This window comes from Esox lucius, chromosome 13, assembly GCF_011004845.1.
Source record: "Esox lucius isolate fEsoLuc1 chromosome 13, fEsoLuc1.pri, whole genome shotgun sequence".
Taxonomy (NCBI): domain Eukaryota; kingdom Metazoa; phylum Chordata; class Actinopteri; order Esociformes; family Esocidae; genus Esox; species Esox lucius.
Genome location: NC_047581.1, coordinates 31,650,090 through 31,669,922, shown reverse-complemented (window position 1 = coordinate 31,669,922; position 19,833 = coordinate 31,650,090). Strand labels below are relative to the sequence as shown.

General features: G+C 44.1%; 1 protein-coding gene across 4 annotated transcripts in view; it reads right to left on the bottom strand.

Moving 5' to 3' along the window:
- pdlim5a (PDZ and LIM domain 5a) overlaps positions 1-19,833 on the bottom strand; it is a 54,865-nt gene that overhangs the window by 18,997 nt on the left and 16,035 nt on the right. Inside the window, exons 4-7 of one of the 4 annotated variants that reach the window (XM_034296528.1) lie at positions 6,316-6,352; positions 5,300-5,685; positions 562-582; positions 404-424 (exon numbers count right to left, since the gene is read on the bottom strand). In XM_034296528.1, coding sequence (XP_034152419.1) covers positions 404-424; positions 562-582; positions 5,300-5,685; positions 6,316-6,352 — 465 coding nt within the window. Of the gene's footprint in view, positions 1-403; positions 425-561; positions 583-2,226; positions 2,247-5,299; positions 5,686-6,315; positions 6,353-19,833 lie in introns of all 4 variants that reach the window. The other 3 variants (XM_010877014.3, XM_010877013.3, XM_010877015.4) reach the window with 3 other exon arrangements.

Here is a 19,833-nt window from a genome sequence, read left to right as displayed (position 1 = left end):
ACTTTTAACTAAATATATATATATATATATAGCACGATAAACTATATATATATATATATATATATATATAGCGCATGAAATAATAATACTTGTTCAGATGTATATTAAAACTATTTATTGGCACACTATTTGGTTGTTCTTTTTTGAGAATGTTTCCTAAATGGTAAAAAAATACAATAAGCAATGAAGTGCATTTAATTTTTTAGAATGGTTAGATTTTAGTTCATTTTTCCAAAGAATATCCACTTGGGGTGCGATTTGGAAGACATGCTCATGATAGAATTATTGTTAGAGGATTGTACTAATACACTTGAATGAGACTTTTAAATGAGACTTTTAAGAGACTAGGTAGAAAAATGTTAATAAAATTACTCTAATTGTGTTCAGAAAACACTCCTTGTACCTTTTAGGTGGAGTTGATGTTCTTAGAGAGCAAGTTAGAGAGAGAGAGACAGAAAGAAATTGAGGATAAGAGAATATATAAAATAAAAATGTTTTAACATGTAAAGGAATGTGTCAGATAATGAATATACAGTACATTGTATGTTAAGAAGTACTTACTTCAGAATACTGTGTGGTCCACTAGTGGGATGAAAACAGGAGGAAATTGAATAATAAAACGTAGGTAAACATAGTGTTGATGAAAGCCAAGACAATAAAGAGCTTGATGTATTATCATAATTATTATGATCTGTTATATTAATACTATATTATGAGATTATTATATTAAGGAAAACAGGAACACTGAGTGAGAGTCAAGCCAAACTCTAAGGAAGTGGTATTTTATTGGTACATTACGAAACGGCCAGACGCTAATTATTGTTTCACAAATACGCAAACAACAAGGAAACGTGGCCTGACTTCCAAGAGTAAACAGGTTTTGTGAGAATAAAAGTGTGGCTCAACCAGAACTGAAAAAATATTAATGTGTCCACCACCAGGTGGCGCCATTGCCTTTCCAGCCACCAAGGCTCTTATTAACAGCATGTCCCTGAGCTCCCGTAAATTGTAACACATTGCTTTATTTATTTTTTTGAAGTGCTTGAAAACATGTAAATAATGAATGAACTGTTTGTTTTATTGCACACATTATCATTACCTAACACCATGTGGCTTGGATAGCTGTAGTAAATATCTAACAGGCTAATGATTGAAAAAGAAGCATCTGGACACAATAGGCTCACTGTTCCTGTTTCACTTGGCTGCCAGTTCCTGATATCTTGAGAACATTATTTGAAGAAGTTGCCTGAAGCCTTAGAGGAATAGGAGATAGAGGAATAGGACGGGGTTGAGGAAGAGGGGTTTGTCAGGACAACTGTCTATCAACAATTTCAAACTTTGTTTCCGGAAAATTCTGACTACCAGGGCTGCTGATGCAACACCCAAGTGAGAACCGCACAAAACGGCAGGTAGAGGCTCAGCGGCTATGAGGCTAGGGTGATCGAGACCTAACCTCAGCTAGATTTTAAACAGCTTCCCTCACCATTGCCTTTTACCTTAATATCAATGTAAAGTGAATAGGTACCCCCTCTCTCCATCTTCTGAGGATGCAGCGATCAGATGCAGGCCTCAGACGGCTTACCTGAAGCAATGTATGGCTCGTCTGTTTTAAGAACTTGAAGCGCTTCGAGATACAAAATGCGTTCATGAAAAGCATTCTAGAACTATTACCGGCATCATCATTAATAGTACAATTATGTTCAGTATATTCATTGCATATTAATAATATCATCTGTGCTACTGTACGCGGCACTACTGCAATTCTGCGTTCGGCGTTAATGTGTCTTCACAGGCGTGTAGCCTTGCATGTACAGTACAGTATCTGCGTGCACGCGCGTGTATTGTGTCTCGACGCAGCCCTCCTAGATGTGTTGTCAATGGTGAAGGGGGTCAGCCAGTGACCAGGACATGATTCACTCCGGTGGAGGAACACAAAACAGCCGGCATGTACTGCTCCTTAAAGTAACCAGGACCAGGAAGCACATGTCCGTCTTGTTGACTTCCCCGTGGCGGTTGAAATATGGCCTCCCAGTAAGCAGATACTATCTACAGTTATGCCTCAGATCGGGTTAGCGAATTGGTATACATGCATGGCATCATCATACGTTATAAATAGCACTTGACAAACTGACCTCATTACACACACACACACACACACACACACACACACATACACACACATACAGACAAACAGACACCTGAAAGTTGCATGCTTTTCACACTAACTTTGTCACTGAATTGGCCGGCTGTAAAAGGAAGAGAGAGCAAATTGTTGACATTACCATGTGGAAAAGCTGAAAATATCAGGTCTGCACAGTGGATGAGACAAAGCTGGACTAGTCAACACCCTGGATGAGACAAAGCCCGGACCAGACAACACAGTGGATGAGACAAACCCAGACTAGTCAACAACGACCCCTCTGAAATGAAAGGCACACAAAGGCATGTCAACAATCACATGCAATGACCAAACACGCATGCAGGCATTTCACCCGATCCACTCGCATGTGAGAGGTTTGCCCTTGGCCCAGATCTAGGATCAGCTTATCCTCTCCCAAACCCATGTCCCTCATGGAGGAAAGTCAAAACCAACCCGAAATCAAGGTATGATTTCATCACAGGAGAGATCCATATAGTCAGGGAGCACTGAAACCCAAGTACATGTCTCTCAAACTTTAACTTCTAGAAAATAACGTTTTTATCCAGAACCTAAAAGGCTCTCCATCTTCAAAGGAGAATCATTTGTTGAACCTTTCTAGTTCACATACATAGACATTCTGCATACAGGATTCTGCATGGAACTTGCTAGGGTTCTACTTGGAACCAAAGATGGTTCTTCAGGGGACCATAAAGGGCTCGACTACAAGATCTAAAACAAGGCCTCGGCCCAGAGAAAAAGCTTTGTGTGAATTGCACTTGCAAGCAGGTCACAGAGAGCTCCCATTTAATTTCTCCGTATGTACAATATGTTGTGGAGATTTGCCAATCGTGGGAAACAAAACCCTACATCACAACAACACAGGCTAGTAACACATCCTAATGGACAGACAGAACAAATGAACAGACAGAAAGACGGACTGAAAAAGGATGAATAGAGGGACAGAGAGACAGAACAAATGAACTGATAGACAGAGATACAGACAGAACAAATAAACCGATAGAAAGAGACAGAACAAATGAACTGATAGACAGAGACAGACAGTACAAATTTACAGAGCGATAGACAGAACAAATGAACAGAGAGACATAGAGACAGACAGAGATAGACAGAAATACAAGATAAATGGATGGACACAGAAACAGAACAGCTGTCTGGACTTTACAGGTTTACGGACACAAATCAACCCAATTGGTGATAATGGACCAGTGAACCCAGTTCCACAACACCATGTTATCACCAAGGTCGTTCGTCTCAGGTGTGTTCTGTAACAAGGCGTTGAGTACTGAATGTGGACAGAACCATCACGGCTATTGGGAAGGAAAGGGTATAACAGAGGTGTCAAGTTCTGTTATCTCCAGGACGTGCTGAGTTTCGGGATGAGTAAGGTAACAGAGAACCCCCCAAGAGCTAGAGTAAGGTAACAGAGCCCCCGCCTCCCAGGCTGGAGTAAGGTAACAGAGCCCCCGCCTCCCAGGCTGGAGTAAGGTAACAGAGCCCCCGCCTCCCAGGCTGGAGTAAGGTAACAGAGCCCCCGCCTCCCAGGCTGGAGTAAGGTAACAGAGCCCCCGCCTCCCAGGCTGGAGTAAGGTAACAGAGCCCCCGCCTCCCAGGCTGGAGTAAGGTAACAGAGCCCCCGCCTCCCAGGCTGGAGTAAGGTAACAGAGCCCCCGCCTCCCAGGCTGGAGTAAGGTAACAGAGACCCACCCCCAGGGCTACAGTAAGGTTACAGAGGCCCCCTATATATTACCACATGATACCAGTGTGTTGTTGTTTCCAAGCTAACCAACACCCAGCCAAAAACCAAGCCAACAGCACCCATCTGCATAGAACTACACAGATGAGGCCCTCACAGTAAATAGACTTGGTTACCAAAGGCTAAAAATACACAGTGGCATCAAAGTACTCTTCCCTCTGGCCTGGGGTCGCAGAGGGAAACAGGGCTGCGTGTGTCATGGCCTGTCTGAGATTCGAGAAAGACGGAAAGTCACGGACAGATAAACAGACAAATCAGGAGAGAAGAGGAACATTTAAAAAAAACATCACAGAAGTACAGCTCACTCTCTCTGGGGAAGAGAAAGAAAAAGAGAGAGACACAAAACCAGAGAATCAAAGGAATGTGAAGAGAATGAAAGGGTGACAATATCTGAGAACCAGTTCATGCATGTTATTCCTGGTTTGCACAACACACTGCCTGGTCAGCTCACAACAGATATCGTTTAATCTACGTGCTCAACGCCATCCTTCACAAGTGGTGATGTCCACGTCTCTCTCTCTGACACAGAAATGTAATAGTTGACATTCTAGTAAAGGCGTCTCATTCACTGTCCTTAGAGACCTTCTCCGATTTTTATCTGGCATGCGAGTGTGGCATGACCAGAAAAACTCGATGTACTGTAGCCCAGTAACTTCTGATACCCGCACAGACACATTTTACAGACTTGTATTTTCTCGGGAGAGCTGGGTTCTGCAGGTCATTAAACTACCATTGACACTGGGGCGTACCCACAGACCTACAGCTGGATGCTGGGCCTTTTTCTTGTGGGTTTCATCGTGAGTATACAGTAATGACCGCTACTGGGGAAGAAAACAAAACAAAACGTCTTCTCACATTACGTTCCTCATCACCAAAACAGCATTTCTCCTGAACTGCCTAAACACTGCCGAGTAAGTTCTGTGGTAGAGGGCCACATAGGGATTTAATGCTATCACGTCCCATCAGGCAGGGATTATAGAAGTTAATAGGCAGGTCTTTCACAGTAACAAACCTAACCAGCCTAACCACGGTGTAACCACGGCCTGACAACAATCTAACCACGATCTAACCACAATCACACCATGTCCTTATCATGATCTAACCACGCCATAATCATTGTTCAGTGTTCAACCACAACCTAACTACGTTCTCATCACAATACATCCACAACTGTGGAATAACCGCTGTCTAACCACTGTCCAACCACTGTCCAACCACAGTCCAATCACAGTCCAACCACAGTCCAACCACAGTCCAACCACAGTCCAACCACAGTCCAACCAGGATGTAGTAATTTTTTGGGCAATACCTCTTTATTGGGCCTGGGTGAGGGAGAAGGGAAGTTGAGAGGAGTTATAGGTGGAAGAGTGATTAGTGTCACTCACCCGTTAACCTGCACATCTCCTTCCTGGCTCCCCATTAGGCCCCGCCTTTGGCCCGTGGCCACCTCGCAGGCATTCTCATTGGAGCAGAGGTTGATGGGCATATTATAGACGGAGGGCTGTGGTGCAGCAGGTAGGGATGGGGGTAAGGAGGAGGGACATAAGGGGGGCTGAGGGAGAGAAGGGGGGCTAACTGGGCTGGCAGGGGCAAAGGCAGAATGAGGGTAGCGTGCGGTGGGGTAGCCCCTGTCCTCACCCCCACAGCCCCCAAAGGGCTGGGCGGTTTTGTTGTGTGGGGCGCTGGAGGTGAGGCGAGTGGGCTCACATGGAAGGGGGCGAGGACGTTGGCTGATGACAGGCACGGTCTCAATGAACTCTGACGGCTCGGTCTACACGTGGGAGGAAAAACCATGCAGGACGCGGACACAACATGTCAACACATCAACGCATCAACACAACAACACATCAACACTGTAACACATCAACACCACGACACATCAACAGAACTGAACACACACTGATGCAACACTGATGTTTCCAATGGTCTCAGAAACCGTCAAAAGGCACTTACCAAGGGTATTCACCTTGTACATACGTCATTTAGCATTCAACACTTACCAAGAGCAAATAGGGTTGCAGTAGGTGCTTTTCTCAAGGACACACCAAACAGATTTTTGTTTTACCTTTTGGTTCCTGGCCTAATGCTCTTGAACACGGTCTTAATAGTTTACATGTACAGCACTTCTTAGCTTAAATATTTTTAAAATGGTGACTAATATGAGACCATTGAAAAAAACATGTGATTTTGACGCTGTTCCCAGCATGCAACTAAGATGTCGCGAGACATCATTTCAGAGGGGTCCAAACAATGCAAAGGCATACGATAACAATGAAATAAAATGTCTACTTTTTACTACAGCCTCCTAATGGTCAGTAACACATTGAGATCACGCCAGTGTCTTTAGCCGGACTAGGCCAACGTGGGACAGGACCACAGGGTCACTGAAGGACATACGTACCTTTGGCGCCACAGGAGGTTTTGGGACAGCGGAGGCTCTGTGAACACAAGGTGTGCAGAGAACGTCAATTTCGCTCATCAAAACTTTTGTTTTATTTGCAGTACATCAATGACATCACACCTTCCCTGGGATCTGAGTCTGAACAGCTTGGGCGTTTGCAGAGCAAGGACCTGGCTACAGGCTGACACAGTACTGTAGGTGCTACATTACTGATAGGGAAATGCAGACCATGAAAATAGATTCAGTTTTCAGTGCATAAAATGTCCGTAATGGGTCGGCACCCTCACTGCAAGCATGAGATTCTATCCACAGTTTAGAAAAATACTTGCTGTTTCTAAAAGGATTCTGATATGCAAAAATATCTTTAAAATACATTTGGGGTTTTGGAGGACAACACGTTTAATTGATATTTGAAGTGAAGGCAAGAGGCAGTTGTCAGGAGGTTGATTTCAGTGAACTTGGCAGTGTCCACAAGTCTTCCCTGTCTATAAAACTTGACTTACAGAGTGAAAGAATACAGGCTAGATCAGATGCCAGCTGTTAAAATTCTATAAAAACAACCCCATCAATTTGATATGCTTGAGGAGAATGTAGTTGACCTTCGCTGAGTGCCAGGCATCTTAATGTCACCATCTAGATTCTGCTTAGACTAAACATTCTAGAACACTTCTGAGTCACCCTAAACATTCTAGAACACCTCAGAGATGCTAAAACCTTTCAGGTTGGTTTGGCTGACCCATTCTGAACCACTAATTTAGCCTTTTCTCCCTCTGGGGCCTGCTCGTTGGAGTGTTACAGAAAGGTATCATTTACAGAAAGGTAGCTGGTTTAAAATCGGTTATTGGGCCAGTAAGCAAACGCTTGTTCGGCTCCCTAAATAATTGTCAATGGGATGGCCGAGATAAATGAAGGTTAAATCATTTCAGCTTCAAATTAAGAGGCAGTCTCCTGTAATGATACCAACCAATTTAGTCATAGGCACTCAGAAATGTTTTGGGTATTCAAGTTATGTGCACAGGGATGTCATCAAGATCAGTATAAAAAAAGGCAACAAATGTACACAAGAACGGGCCTCAGTGAGCATAGCAAAAGACAACTGTTAGCCTGTAGGCACCCTAACTGTCTTAAGCAACTACAGTATTCTTCCATCTGGCCTACATTACAGGGGACTCAAATTAAAGGGCTACCACTGTCTTTTCATTCCTACACCCCCTCTTCTATCCGGCCTGGTGACACTCCATTGTCTCTGGGAGTAAACGAAGCTCCCTGACACCTCAGCGTCCATCTCTCTGGAAGAACGTGGTGGTAGGTCAAGTTTCCACGTTAGATACAGAGCTAGGAACCGATGACTCTCCCCCAATCCATACCTCAACCAAACCTGACCAAACCTGACCAAACCTGCACCAGCTGTCTCCATCCCAATCCACAGTTCAAAACCAGCCCAACACAAGTCAATGGGAATGAGTCAGACAGTCAGGGAAAATGATAGCAAACACCGCTGGGCCCGAAACAGGACGGAAAGTTGTCGCATACATTTTCTGAACCAACGTAGATGGTCTGAATCAAATGTCCAGCCATCGTTAAAACATCAACATCATCAAAACGCACAGTAAGTCCTGGTGTCCATCGTCCTTTAAAAGAACAGCTGTTTTTGGACAGTTAGATTGGAAGTCTTGAGTGTTCTGAATGCAGCTGAACACTCCAACACAGTGACATAATCTAGTATCAGTTCCCACACGGAGAACACGCTCCATCAGTGAAACCCAGAGTTAGATTTACGGTGGAGCATTAGATGAGCTCAGTGCCAGGAGCGATCAGGTGAAGCTGAGTGACTCCCTCCATTTCCCTACGAATGGAGGGCTGTCTGGGGTGGTCCCGAAGTCTCTAGTGACTCCCGCGGTGGGTTATTCGTGGCATCTTGAAGCTGTATACCTTTCCGATTTTCTGATTCAGGAAGCATCGGGTTTAAAAGCAGCACATCTTCTTTGGTTGCGGTCGGATGATGCATATCCTCATCTTGGACTCTCCACAGGCCATATGAGTCGGTGTGACAAGATCGCAGATACGGATTTCAATAGAAAAAATGAATTAAGGTTAATGGAAGGATGTGGTGGTAGGATATGTGGAAGGGAAGGATATCTGTCATTTGGGTGGGAGTCCATGGTTGGGTGGGAGGGCATGGTTGCGCAAGCGTTCTAAGGCAGGTCTCCAAACATTTCAGCAGGCTGTGAAATACTGTTAAGTGTGGGCCTGCGAGGTCCAGGGGACTTTTACGGGGAAAGCAACATTTCAAGCACTCTTTATGTGTGTAACCCTATAAAAACTATGTGATTTACGCCTTGCTCGGACAAGGCTGAATTCTTCGATACATAAACAAACCCCATATGGGCAAGTATTTAAACAAATATGTACTCACACACACGTACACACACAAACACATACACACCCTATGTCTGTGGGATCATTCTAGTGCTTGACTCCCTGCTGCTGGGACGACAGCCTGGTTCCAGGCTTGACAGGTTTGGGGAAACAGCTTTATAACCTGCTACTAACTTCCCATGTTGGAGCACAGTAGTGCACACACACACACACGAACAGACACACACACATACACGGACAGACACACACGGACAGACGCACACACACACACGGACAGACGCACACACACACATGGACAGACGCACACACGGGGCAGTGTGACAGGGTGTGTTTGTGTTCGTGCCAGGCCTGCCTTTCTGTGCCAGGGGCTGTTGGACCAACACTGAGGACAAATGGCTGCATGGTCAACCCACCTTCACACACCCTCAAAAACCTTAACACAACTTAACACGCCCTACAGAATGAACGCACACTCTGTGACTGTAAACATTCTGATACACAAGTGTGTTCAAGACAAAGTAAACAAAGTAAAAGTAAATCACACAAAATCCCCGGCCCAGGCCAGGGGGACCAAGGCTGAATAAACTAAGTGAAAATAATCAAGAGCTGGTTGTAGGTTTCTCTTTTGTTACAAGATTATATTGCATCATTCCCACGCAAAAAGTTCTACAGAAACAATGGGGAGATGGAAATTGTGATACTCATTTTGTTGGTTGTAAATTGCCTTGGATTCACTCTGGCATTAGGATTATGTCTTTGTAGGACAGGTGGTTGGATGTGTGGTAGCCTGCGTGGTAGGACAGGTGGTACGACATGTGGAAGGACGTGAGTGGTAGGATGTGGTGGTAGGATGTGAAGGTAGGATGTGGTGGAAGGACGTGGTGGTAGGAAAAAACATTTGGTCGTGACAGTTGGTTTGGAGAGAAGGAACACTTTCCTCTGTAAATCATGATGGTAGTTCTGATCTAATTTATGTCACTGCACACTCCCACCCTGCAGCTATTGGCTGAGACGGGGCCACCGGCCTGTTCTGTCATTCACAGTAACCACTCTGCTCATCTGCTCTCCACTATCCTCCCATCCCGTCTTCCCTCCATGGAACATATCTGGTTCTTTATCTTTCGGTCCATTTCTTCACCAGTAGGTCAACTTTCACGCACAAACAAACACACACACACACGCACGCACACACACGCACACAGATTAGAGAGAAACGCTATCTCCCACCCATATTAAGAATAGAAGCAGGAAAGAAGTGTTTTCAGGGACACACTTTCCCTTAAGCAGCCAGCCAGCCTTCCTCCTCTCCAGAGAGAATGTCAGGTCACCACCAGAGACCCCATGGAGGACAGGGTCATTCCCATGTCTGTGTCGTGTTCTGGGGTCTCTGTTTGAGAGAGAGTCCCACATCATTCTTTGCTATTTTAAGATCAGGGTAGAGTTATGTTGAATGTACTTAAAATAGTGTGTGGAGCTGGGGAAAGTTCCTCCATCAGGATTTACACCACAGTTGACAGGGGTCAGACAGAGAGTGTGTATTTGCATATGTGTGTTTTATAGAGAGAGCGAAAGTGTCTGAGTGTGTGTGCATCCATTTATTCTTCTATGAAACCTGACACCAGACCTCAGGAAAATACCTATTATATGCCAACAGTAGTTCAATGTATTTAATCAAAGATTGTATTAAAAGGAAGCTAGATGACCACAACATATTAAAATGTGGTACTGTGGCATAAGAAATAGCACACAGAACTGGTCTAAGTCACAGTACACAGAATGGGTCAAAGTCACAGGACCCAGAACTGATCTAGGTCACAGTACTCAGAACTGGTCTAAGTCACAGGACCCAGAACTGATCTAGGTCACAGTAACCAGAACTGATCTAGGTCACAGTAACCAGAACTGGTCTAACTCACAGGACCCAGAACTGATCTAGGTCACAGTAACCAGAACTGATCTAGGTCACAGTAACCAGAACTGGTCTAAGTCACAGGACCCAGAACTGGTCTAAGTCACGGCCTTGCAGAGCAGCCCTGTAAGTGCGGCCAGGCGAGGCTTTGTCACAAGCTTTGTTAACAACAAGCATCAATTAACAGTGAAATGCTTACATTCAGAGACCTGTTTGTGGAATGAATAAAGCGTGTGTGTTTGTGTGTGTGTTCGCACTTGCACATGTGTGAGAGGTGAGGCCCCATGTTACCTTTTCAGATCTAATTGTAGTTTACAGCCCCAGTTCCAAATGGAGCTTTCCGGCCAGGAACCACAGTCCCTGGGTATCCCAGAGGCAGGCGGGCTGGAGTGAGGCTTGTTTACAGCAGCTTTAACTCATTCCTAATGAGGCGTGTTCAAATAATATCTGCTGTCAACAGGTTTTACCTCCATTAGGTTTCAGTGAGGCTGCCTCCCACATCACCACAAGGCATTAAAGCCCTGTCTAAAGTGTATAAACAAATGACTCCATGGCCAGCAAGGGGTTCGAGGCCAGGCATTTGGTTTGTGTGTATATGTGTGTGTGTATACGGTGTAACACTGAGAGGGGGAGAGAGAGAGAGAGAGAGAGAGGGGGGGGGGGGGGGGGGGGACAGACACAGTGCCAGTGTTCCGGACCCTGGAGGGTGTTTTATTAACAAAATAGCAGATGGAAAAGTCAAACAACACTGAAAAGCAAAGATATGCGTTCATGGGCCCATTTTGCAGTCCAGGGTGTTGGCACAAAACTGATGAAGGAGAAGGCATGTCCCCATCACGTGTGTGTGTGTGTGTGTGTGTGTGTGTGTGTGTGTGTGTGTGTGTGTGTGTGTGTATCTAACCATAAAATACAGATCATATGTCACAGACAAAACAAAAAGGCCCATCTGGGTAAAGGTCCAAACCAGGGTCACAAACACATACAGATTAAGCTCCCGCAACATGTTTTTCAGAGACATTGTGGATCCAGTTCAATTTGGATAGAGAAGAGGGGATTGAAAAAGGAAAACCAGAACCTGCTGTGAACAGGGATTTGACCGGCGGTGTGGCCAGGGTTGTGGCCGGGGATGTGACTAGTGGTGTGACCAGCAGTGTGCCCAGGGGTGAGATCAGGGGTGAGACCAGGGGTGAGACCAGTAGTGTGACCAGGGGTGAGACCAGTGGTTTGACCAGGGGTGAGATCAGGGGTGTGACCAGGGGTGAGACCGACCAGTGGTGAGACCAGGGGTGAGACCAGTGGTGTGACCAGGGGTGAGACCAGTGGTGTGACCAGGGGTGAGATCAGGGATGTGACCAGGGGTGAGACCGACCAGTGGTGTGACCAGGGGTGAGACCAGGGGTGAGACCAGGGTTCCAAATAACATCTCAGCACTGCACGGTTTATGGATGGTAGGGTGGGCAGTGTATTCCTTGGCTAATCAATTAGAATAAAAAAATGTCTGTGACGCAATTACAGTAAATATATATATATATTTTAAAACAATGGCTTTGGTGTCCAAGGTTAAGCCATAACACAGCATATTTGGCAGAGTCCGTATGCTTAATTTTAACACAGTAATTGTTAAACAGTAAGCTCCCTAGCTGAGCCAAAAGCAACACCCTAAAACACCGTCCCACTGATCTATTGTAGGAGCAGGGACCTGCTCCAATGGATTTACCTTCAACCTTGTTAATGAGTTGTAAGAGCAATCAATATTCTGGTTCATATTACAGACGACTCCAGCCCTGAATAACAGACATATGCACATGCACGCGTGCACACACACACACACACACGCACCCACACACACACACGCACCCACACACACACACACACACACACAGACAGACAGACAGACAGTTGGAATAGTCTGAGGGCCAGTGAACAAACTGGAGAGACATAGTGCCATTAAAGTCGCAGTAAAAGAAAGCTGGCCCAGAAAAGCAGTCATACCTTCAGTTATGTATCATCAACGTCATGTTTTCCTCTATAACAACAGCCTGACTAGGTCCTGGGGTCAAAGGTGGTGCCCTTTATAGGGAATATGGTAACATAGGTACTAGTTAGTTGGATTGAAGAGACCCATGAGTTCACGTGAAAAATGTGTCTGCATTACTGACTGTTGGACTGGAGACTAACTGACATTAATAACTGACTGTTGAACTGGAGACTAACTGACATTACTGACTGACTGTTGGACTGGAGACTAACTGACATTAATAACTGACTGTTTTGTACTGGAGACTAACTGACATTACTGACTGACTGTTGGACTGGAGACTAACTGACATTAATAACTGACTGTTTTGTACTGGAGACTAACTGACATTAACAACTGACTGTTGGACTGGAGACTAACTGACATTACTGACGGACTGTTGGACTGGAGACTGACATTAATAACTGACTGTTGGACTGGAGATTAACTGACATTACTGACTGACTGTTGGATTGGAGACTAACTGACATTACTGACTGACTGTTGGATTGGAGACTAACTGACATTAATAACTGACTGTTGTATTGGAGACTAACTGACATTAATAACTGACTGTTGTATTGGAGACTAACTGACATTAATAACTGACTGTTGGACTGGAGACTAACTGTTTGCATGATGTCATCAAATTATTCGACATGAGAAGAAAAAGAAAGCAAAAGCAAAAATGGTAATCATGTGGCCAAGCTCCATGGATGAATCAGGCTCTCAGTCACATACCACTCACAGTCCATTTAAGTGAGCTTGGTGATAAGAGGCAGAACGGCTTGTCACAATGTGTTCACGAGGACAGGTTTCAATCTTCAACTCTCTGACACCTCCTGCTGAGCAGATTCGTCCAAGCAAGGCCATAATCGCAAATTGGATATCACAAAACTTGGAGGAGTGAAAACTTGGGCATCAAAAGTAAACTAAGATGTATATTTAAGATCTAAGTAAAATCAGAAATGCGTTACCTTTGCCTGGACTGTCATTTATTCCATTTAGACTGGTATGAGTTTTTCCCAGACAAAATGCACATATTATGAGTTCTGTTGTGGTTAGCAGTTGAATTAAGTTTACTAACTAAGGGATTGTTTTAAACATATACAGTATATTCTTAGATAATCAGTGTATATATTTGTATTATATTATAGTATTATTTGTAACATGAATGTTGCCTGCTGTATCATTGCAAACAGGTTGAATCCTGGTCATTCCAACAATGCCCAGGCCCAGCATATACAGCACAATTTTGCCTGAGGTAGACAGTTGAAAGAGGGCTGCCTTGTCACAGGGGAATCTAGTGGCTCCTTGTGGGAGCTTGGGCTACTGCAACCTCAGTTGTGGTTGGTTGTTGACTGGGGAATGTGTTCTCCTCACACTTGTGTATACACAATTACTTCCTGGTTGGGCAAACAGTGTCATGAGAATCAAAAGGGTTTGGTGAGGAAACAATAATTAATCTTCAACTCTCTGAGACCAGCTTTAGAGTTTTTGCAACCAGGAAAGCCATAATCACAAACTTCGACATCAGGATGAAACACAACATTTCAAGTGGCAAGAATTAGGGAATAGTATGGTTATTTTCTTATTAATAAATAATTGCAACATTTATTAAGAGTCTCAGTAGTAAAATAAATTATTCCAAGTTTTACTACAGTGCTGCCATCTTTATCAGATGGAGACAATCAGCATCTCGAAACAGTAGTTGCGAGTGTATGTGTAATTATTATTTACTATGTACACTACCTTTTATTATTGACTTATTATACTATTTTTTATATTTGTACTCAACTGTAAGCCAGTCAGTTAAAATGTTTGTAGGACATCATTCCCCTATAACTCAGCTATGTTGGCTTTAGAGCGTCTTTGACAAATACCACATGAGGGCTGGAGACAAAGATAGGTGTACAGACAGTGAGAGACTTGGGAATTTACACAGATCTGTTCAATTCGTAGCCAGAAATCTCATTAATATGTTACTTGAACTCAGTTTAATAAAAAAATATACTGAAGGCCTTTCATTATAATTTTAATTGTCTGTTATAAGCATTCATAAGAATCTGAAGATGTCAAAGGCAACAAGGCCAACTGAGAATAAGTGCTGGGTTATGTCAAATAATTGGATGCTGGCAGCGTTTGAAGGAGAGTAACCATTGCTAGTTGGTCCGCTAGCTGTTGGGCTAAACCTACATTCACATATGTGTCACAGCAGTGTTGTGTCATCCATCATGGGCCGCCAGCCGGCGTTAAATGAATTACGAAAGGTTGAAGTCAAGTGTTACCGGAGGAGTCTTCACAGGAATCCTCTTCGATGTCAGGCAAAGGTTTTATTAGCAACCGAATCAGAGGTCAAAACCGGTCTGAGGCGGCTGGTCGGGCTCAGTCTTTCCGTGCTGGCCACGTGTGCGTGTGTCACTGTGGAAAATGATCGCACGGTACCACCTCCAGCATCGCTATTCGGGGTACACCACTTACACCAGACAAATCGTGACCCAACCCGCACCCGTCATACCCCTTGACCCGAGCCAACCTCCGATCTTAAAATAGCCAACCATTCGTGGAGGAGCAGCTGCCTGCGTGCTGTACGTGTGTTTGTGTGTGTTCATGTTTTAACAACCTGGTGGGGACAGACAATCCCCATCAGGATACTTTTACAAGCTGTTGGTTAAAAACATACTGGAAGAATTAGCTTGTATTGTTTTTAATTGAGGCCCGTGTATCTGTTCGTGGTAACTGGCCGTGTGCCCCATGATAAGTAACAGGAGTTAGCCTCCTTCAAACTGTTAAAGGTGTGGCCTGCAATGTCCGGCCACTGGTTGTTAACGTGGCGCAGTTGAGCGAAGGAGGGTCATCAAAAATGTACTGTCATATATGTATGTGCCTATGGGTGTCCGATGTCATCAAAACCTCTGGCTTAAAAGCTTTGGATGACTGTTTTGACTTTCCCCACCGTGACAGGTTGAGGATCTGAATTTGATCACGTTAATGGATGACTGACACGTCAGGACTTAATATCCATATGGCCTGACGCTTGGCTGCCTGTGTGTGGCTGTTATGTACCACTGAGCGGAGGCCATTTGAGCAACAGCATTACTCTGTTCAGGTCTTTTCATTAGCAGAGACGTGAGCACTGATAGCACGACAGGAACAAGAGGCACAACGGACTCTACTGCACAAAAACACAAAAGCTTCCTCATCACTGATCTTTGTGTTTGGTTGTGGCATGTCAGCTCTGTGTGTTTGTGTGAGTGTTTGTTTATTATCAACACACAAAGCGAGTTCTGTTAATGACGACGCATTGAACATTCAACCGTTCAGGTGAAACAAGGTTTCAACCATCAAACATTTTCCCATCCCAATAACCCTGATATCCCAGTCTTCCCATCCCAATAACACTGATATCCCAGTGTTCCCATCCCAATAAACCTGATATCCCAGTCTTCCCATCCCAATAAACCTGATATCCCAGTCTTCCCATCCCAATAACACTGATATCCCAGTCTTCCCATCCCAATAACACTGATATCCCAGTCTTCCCATCCCAATAACACTGATATCCCAGTCTTCCCATCCCAATAACACTGATATCCCAGTGTTCCCATCCCAATAAACCTGATATCCCAGTCTTCCCATCCCAATAACACTGATATCCCAGTCTTCCCATCCCAATAAACCTGATATCCCAGTCTTCCCATCCCAATAACACTGATATCCCAGTCTTCCCATCCCAATAACACTGATATCCCAGTCTTCCCATCCCAATAACACTGATATCCCAGTCTTCCCATCCCAATAACACTGATATCCCAGTCTTCCCATCCCAATAACCCTGATATCCCAGTCTTCCCATCCCAATAACCCTGATATCCCAGTGTTCCCATCCCAATAACCCAGATATCACAGTATTCCCATCCAAATACCCTGATATCCCAGTATTCCCATCCCTATAAAGCCAGTCTCCAAGTATGTCTGTCACTGTTTCACCTCGCAACTGTTGAGTCAAGAGCAAAACAATCGAAACAACTGACCATCTGAAAGTCCTCGGACAGTGATGGGCAGGTATACAAAAGTGCTTCATATGGTCTTTAGTATCTAAGGCTGTATTAAATAGGTAAGATTATATTTACCATTTTGGCTGGAAAATTGCTTAATAATTAGCTAAATGTTGGCAGTTGACTTTCAGCTCAACTGAAAACTTAGATATTTGAATCTTATTGTAACAACGATGAACCATTGTCCATTGTTTTATATAGTCTCTGGAGCTCGAGATTTCACTCTCCCTCGTTTTCCTGGCATGCACACACACACACAAACACACATGCAAGCATGCACACACACACACAAACACACATGCAAGCATGCACACACAGAAACACACACAGGCTGGATTTGAGCATCTTAAAACCCCAACTAAGTCACATCACATGTGCTCCAAAGAGTGCATGCATTTCGGTGTACGAATAATAACACAGGATAAATGCACAAACACGCGCACAAACACACACACACACACACACACACGCCCACACCCACACTTACACACACACTAAAAATGCAATATTATAAGTCCTTCCCTGGGGCCTCCTCCATGTGGGAATATCGATGTCCACTGAAGTTGTCTGACGTTCCCTGTCTCTTGTGGTTTAAAAGTGTCTGGTAACCATGTTCCGCCTGTCTGTCTTCCCAAAGGTCCACAGCTGCGATGACACCGCAAGTCACAGTCAAACAGACGAGGTTGCGGTGTTTCATCACGTTGATGCACACACAGCAGCTGGTTCAGGGGTCGACACGGTGTTGGAGACGTTCCACATGCGACAGCATCCTGCGGTCGTGTCCAATTAGACAGCCCGTTCCAGCTTCTCATAGAGACGCTCTGTTGGGCCGAGGAAGTGGCAAGAACTCCCGTCGCGCGTCTGGAGCCACTCGGAGACGTCGCAGGCTCTGTGACCCATTATCATGCTGGAACCGTCCAAGTGAAAGAGGGAGAACGGTGGCCGTGACGCGATGCCCCTGGTCAGCAACAGGGTTTAGACGTAGCGCGTGCCAGGAAACCGTTCTCCACACCATTACAACCACCGCCGCAAGCCAGTGCCATTACTGTAGACTCACGCCGCCTACGCCGAAACCTGACGCTGTTAGCATTATACGATAGAACCCGGGTTTCACCAGACCAAAGCAATGTTTTCTCGCTACTTAATTGTCCGATCACATGTCAACATGAACGACCTCTTGTTGATTTTAGCTGGCAGGAGCAGAACCCTTTGTTTTCACCTGTTGCCAAAGTGCAGCAGACAGCCTAAAGGGTAGAGCACCTGTCCGGTAAGTGAAAGGTTGTTTGATCGAATTCCTGAAACCGCATGGTAAATAACATTTCATTCAGTCCCACTTCAACATTTATCCCCGGATTGTTCCCAAGTCGTTGTTTTAAATAACTTATCTGGTCAAATATGGATCATGAAATGTTCCGAGATGTTTTTTGGCACACCTCTGTTGTCCTGCACCGCTATTCTTACAAAATGTACATTTTAGCCCATTAGCTGACACTCCTATCCCAAGGGGCAAATGCCTGGGCAAAAAGGGAGGCCAAACAGCTAAGACGCAGATAGGGAGATAGAGGAAAGGAGGGACAGCGAGAGAGAGGGAGAAAGAAAGAGAGAGAGAGGTGAAGCATAAGAGAACAGAGGGTGCCTTTATACATCCTTGATGGAATTGGAATGCGTCCCTTTTCCATAAATGTTCATATATCCCAGTTTAACTTTTGAGGGGAATCTGCAAAAACCATCACTGGAGGGCCTGCGGACCAGTTACTGGTTGCTGTGGTGCAGGAAGAGTCACGGCTGAAGATAAATTACAACTAAACTGACCCAGACAAGCAGCTATGCAGATGAAGTGGAGCTCATGGAGCTTGTTTAGGAGTGGGGAAACAAGGGCCCCTAGACCAAATACAGCCAGCAAGCAGATTTCGTTTGGGCCGGTAGTAGGCTTGAGTATAAAATAAAATATGAAAAGACACTCCAGCCCACCCTTAAAAATCTAAAACTAGAAAGCATGTACAGTAGAAATGCAAAAAGGTTTTGGAAAACAGGGTGAATCATCTTTGGAATCAGACATTTCCACAACAAAGATCAAACACCAGCTGGATCATAAATATTTAATTACGCTTCAATTCATAAATGACTGTGCCAGCTTGCTTTTATTCAAGTTTATAGTGGCTTTAAAGAGACAAAAAAAACGTTGATGCAGGTCAGGAAGACCAGTAACGAAAACATGCATGGAGTTCATTGACAGACCGGTTGATATAACATGTTTTGTTTCAGTGCTGACAGATTCAAGATATTTGCTTTTGGTCTAATGGGAAAAATAACAGGCAAAAAAGCCAGGGACTTGTTTATGTCAAAAAGGAATGGGATCCAAAGGATAGAAAATAGTTTCTAAAACAAGACTTAAATACATTTCATGCTTCTCTCATTTCAAGGGGATTCCATATATACACTACCATTCAAAAGTTTGAGGTCACATAGAAATCATATTGTTTTTCATGAAAAAATACATGAAATATAACAAAATGAATATGAAATGCAGCGGGTGAAGATGATGATGATTAATATGAAATGCAGTCATTGACAAAATTGTGTCCTTCAAAGATAGAATTCGCTTTCGTCAAAGACAAAATTTGCAGCAATTACAGACTTGCAGACCCTGGCATTCTAGTGGTCTATTTGTTTGTTGTGGCCTGCCAATCATCTTTCTATTCTGGTTAGAGACAGTTTGCGCTGTTCTGTGAAGAGAGTAATACACAGCATTGTACAAAATCTTCAGTTTTTTGGCAATTTCTCACATGGAATAGATTTCATTTCATCAGAACAAGAATAGACAAGTTTCAGAAGAAAGTTCTTTGTCTCTGGCCATTTTGAGCCTGTAATCAAACCCACAATTGCTGACGCTCCAGATACTCAACTGGTCTAAAGTAGGCCAGTTTTATTGCTTTTTTAATCAAAAAAATAGTTTTAAGCTGCGCTAACATAATTGTAAAAGGGTTTTGTAATAATCAATTAGCTTTTTAAAATTATACTTAGATTACCAAACACAATGTGCCATTGGAACACAGGACTGATAGTTGCTGATAATGTGCCTCTGTACCCCTATGTAGTTATTCCATAAAAAATTCAGATGTTTTCGGCTATAAAATTCATGTACAACACTAATA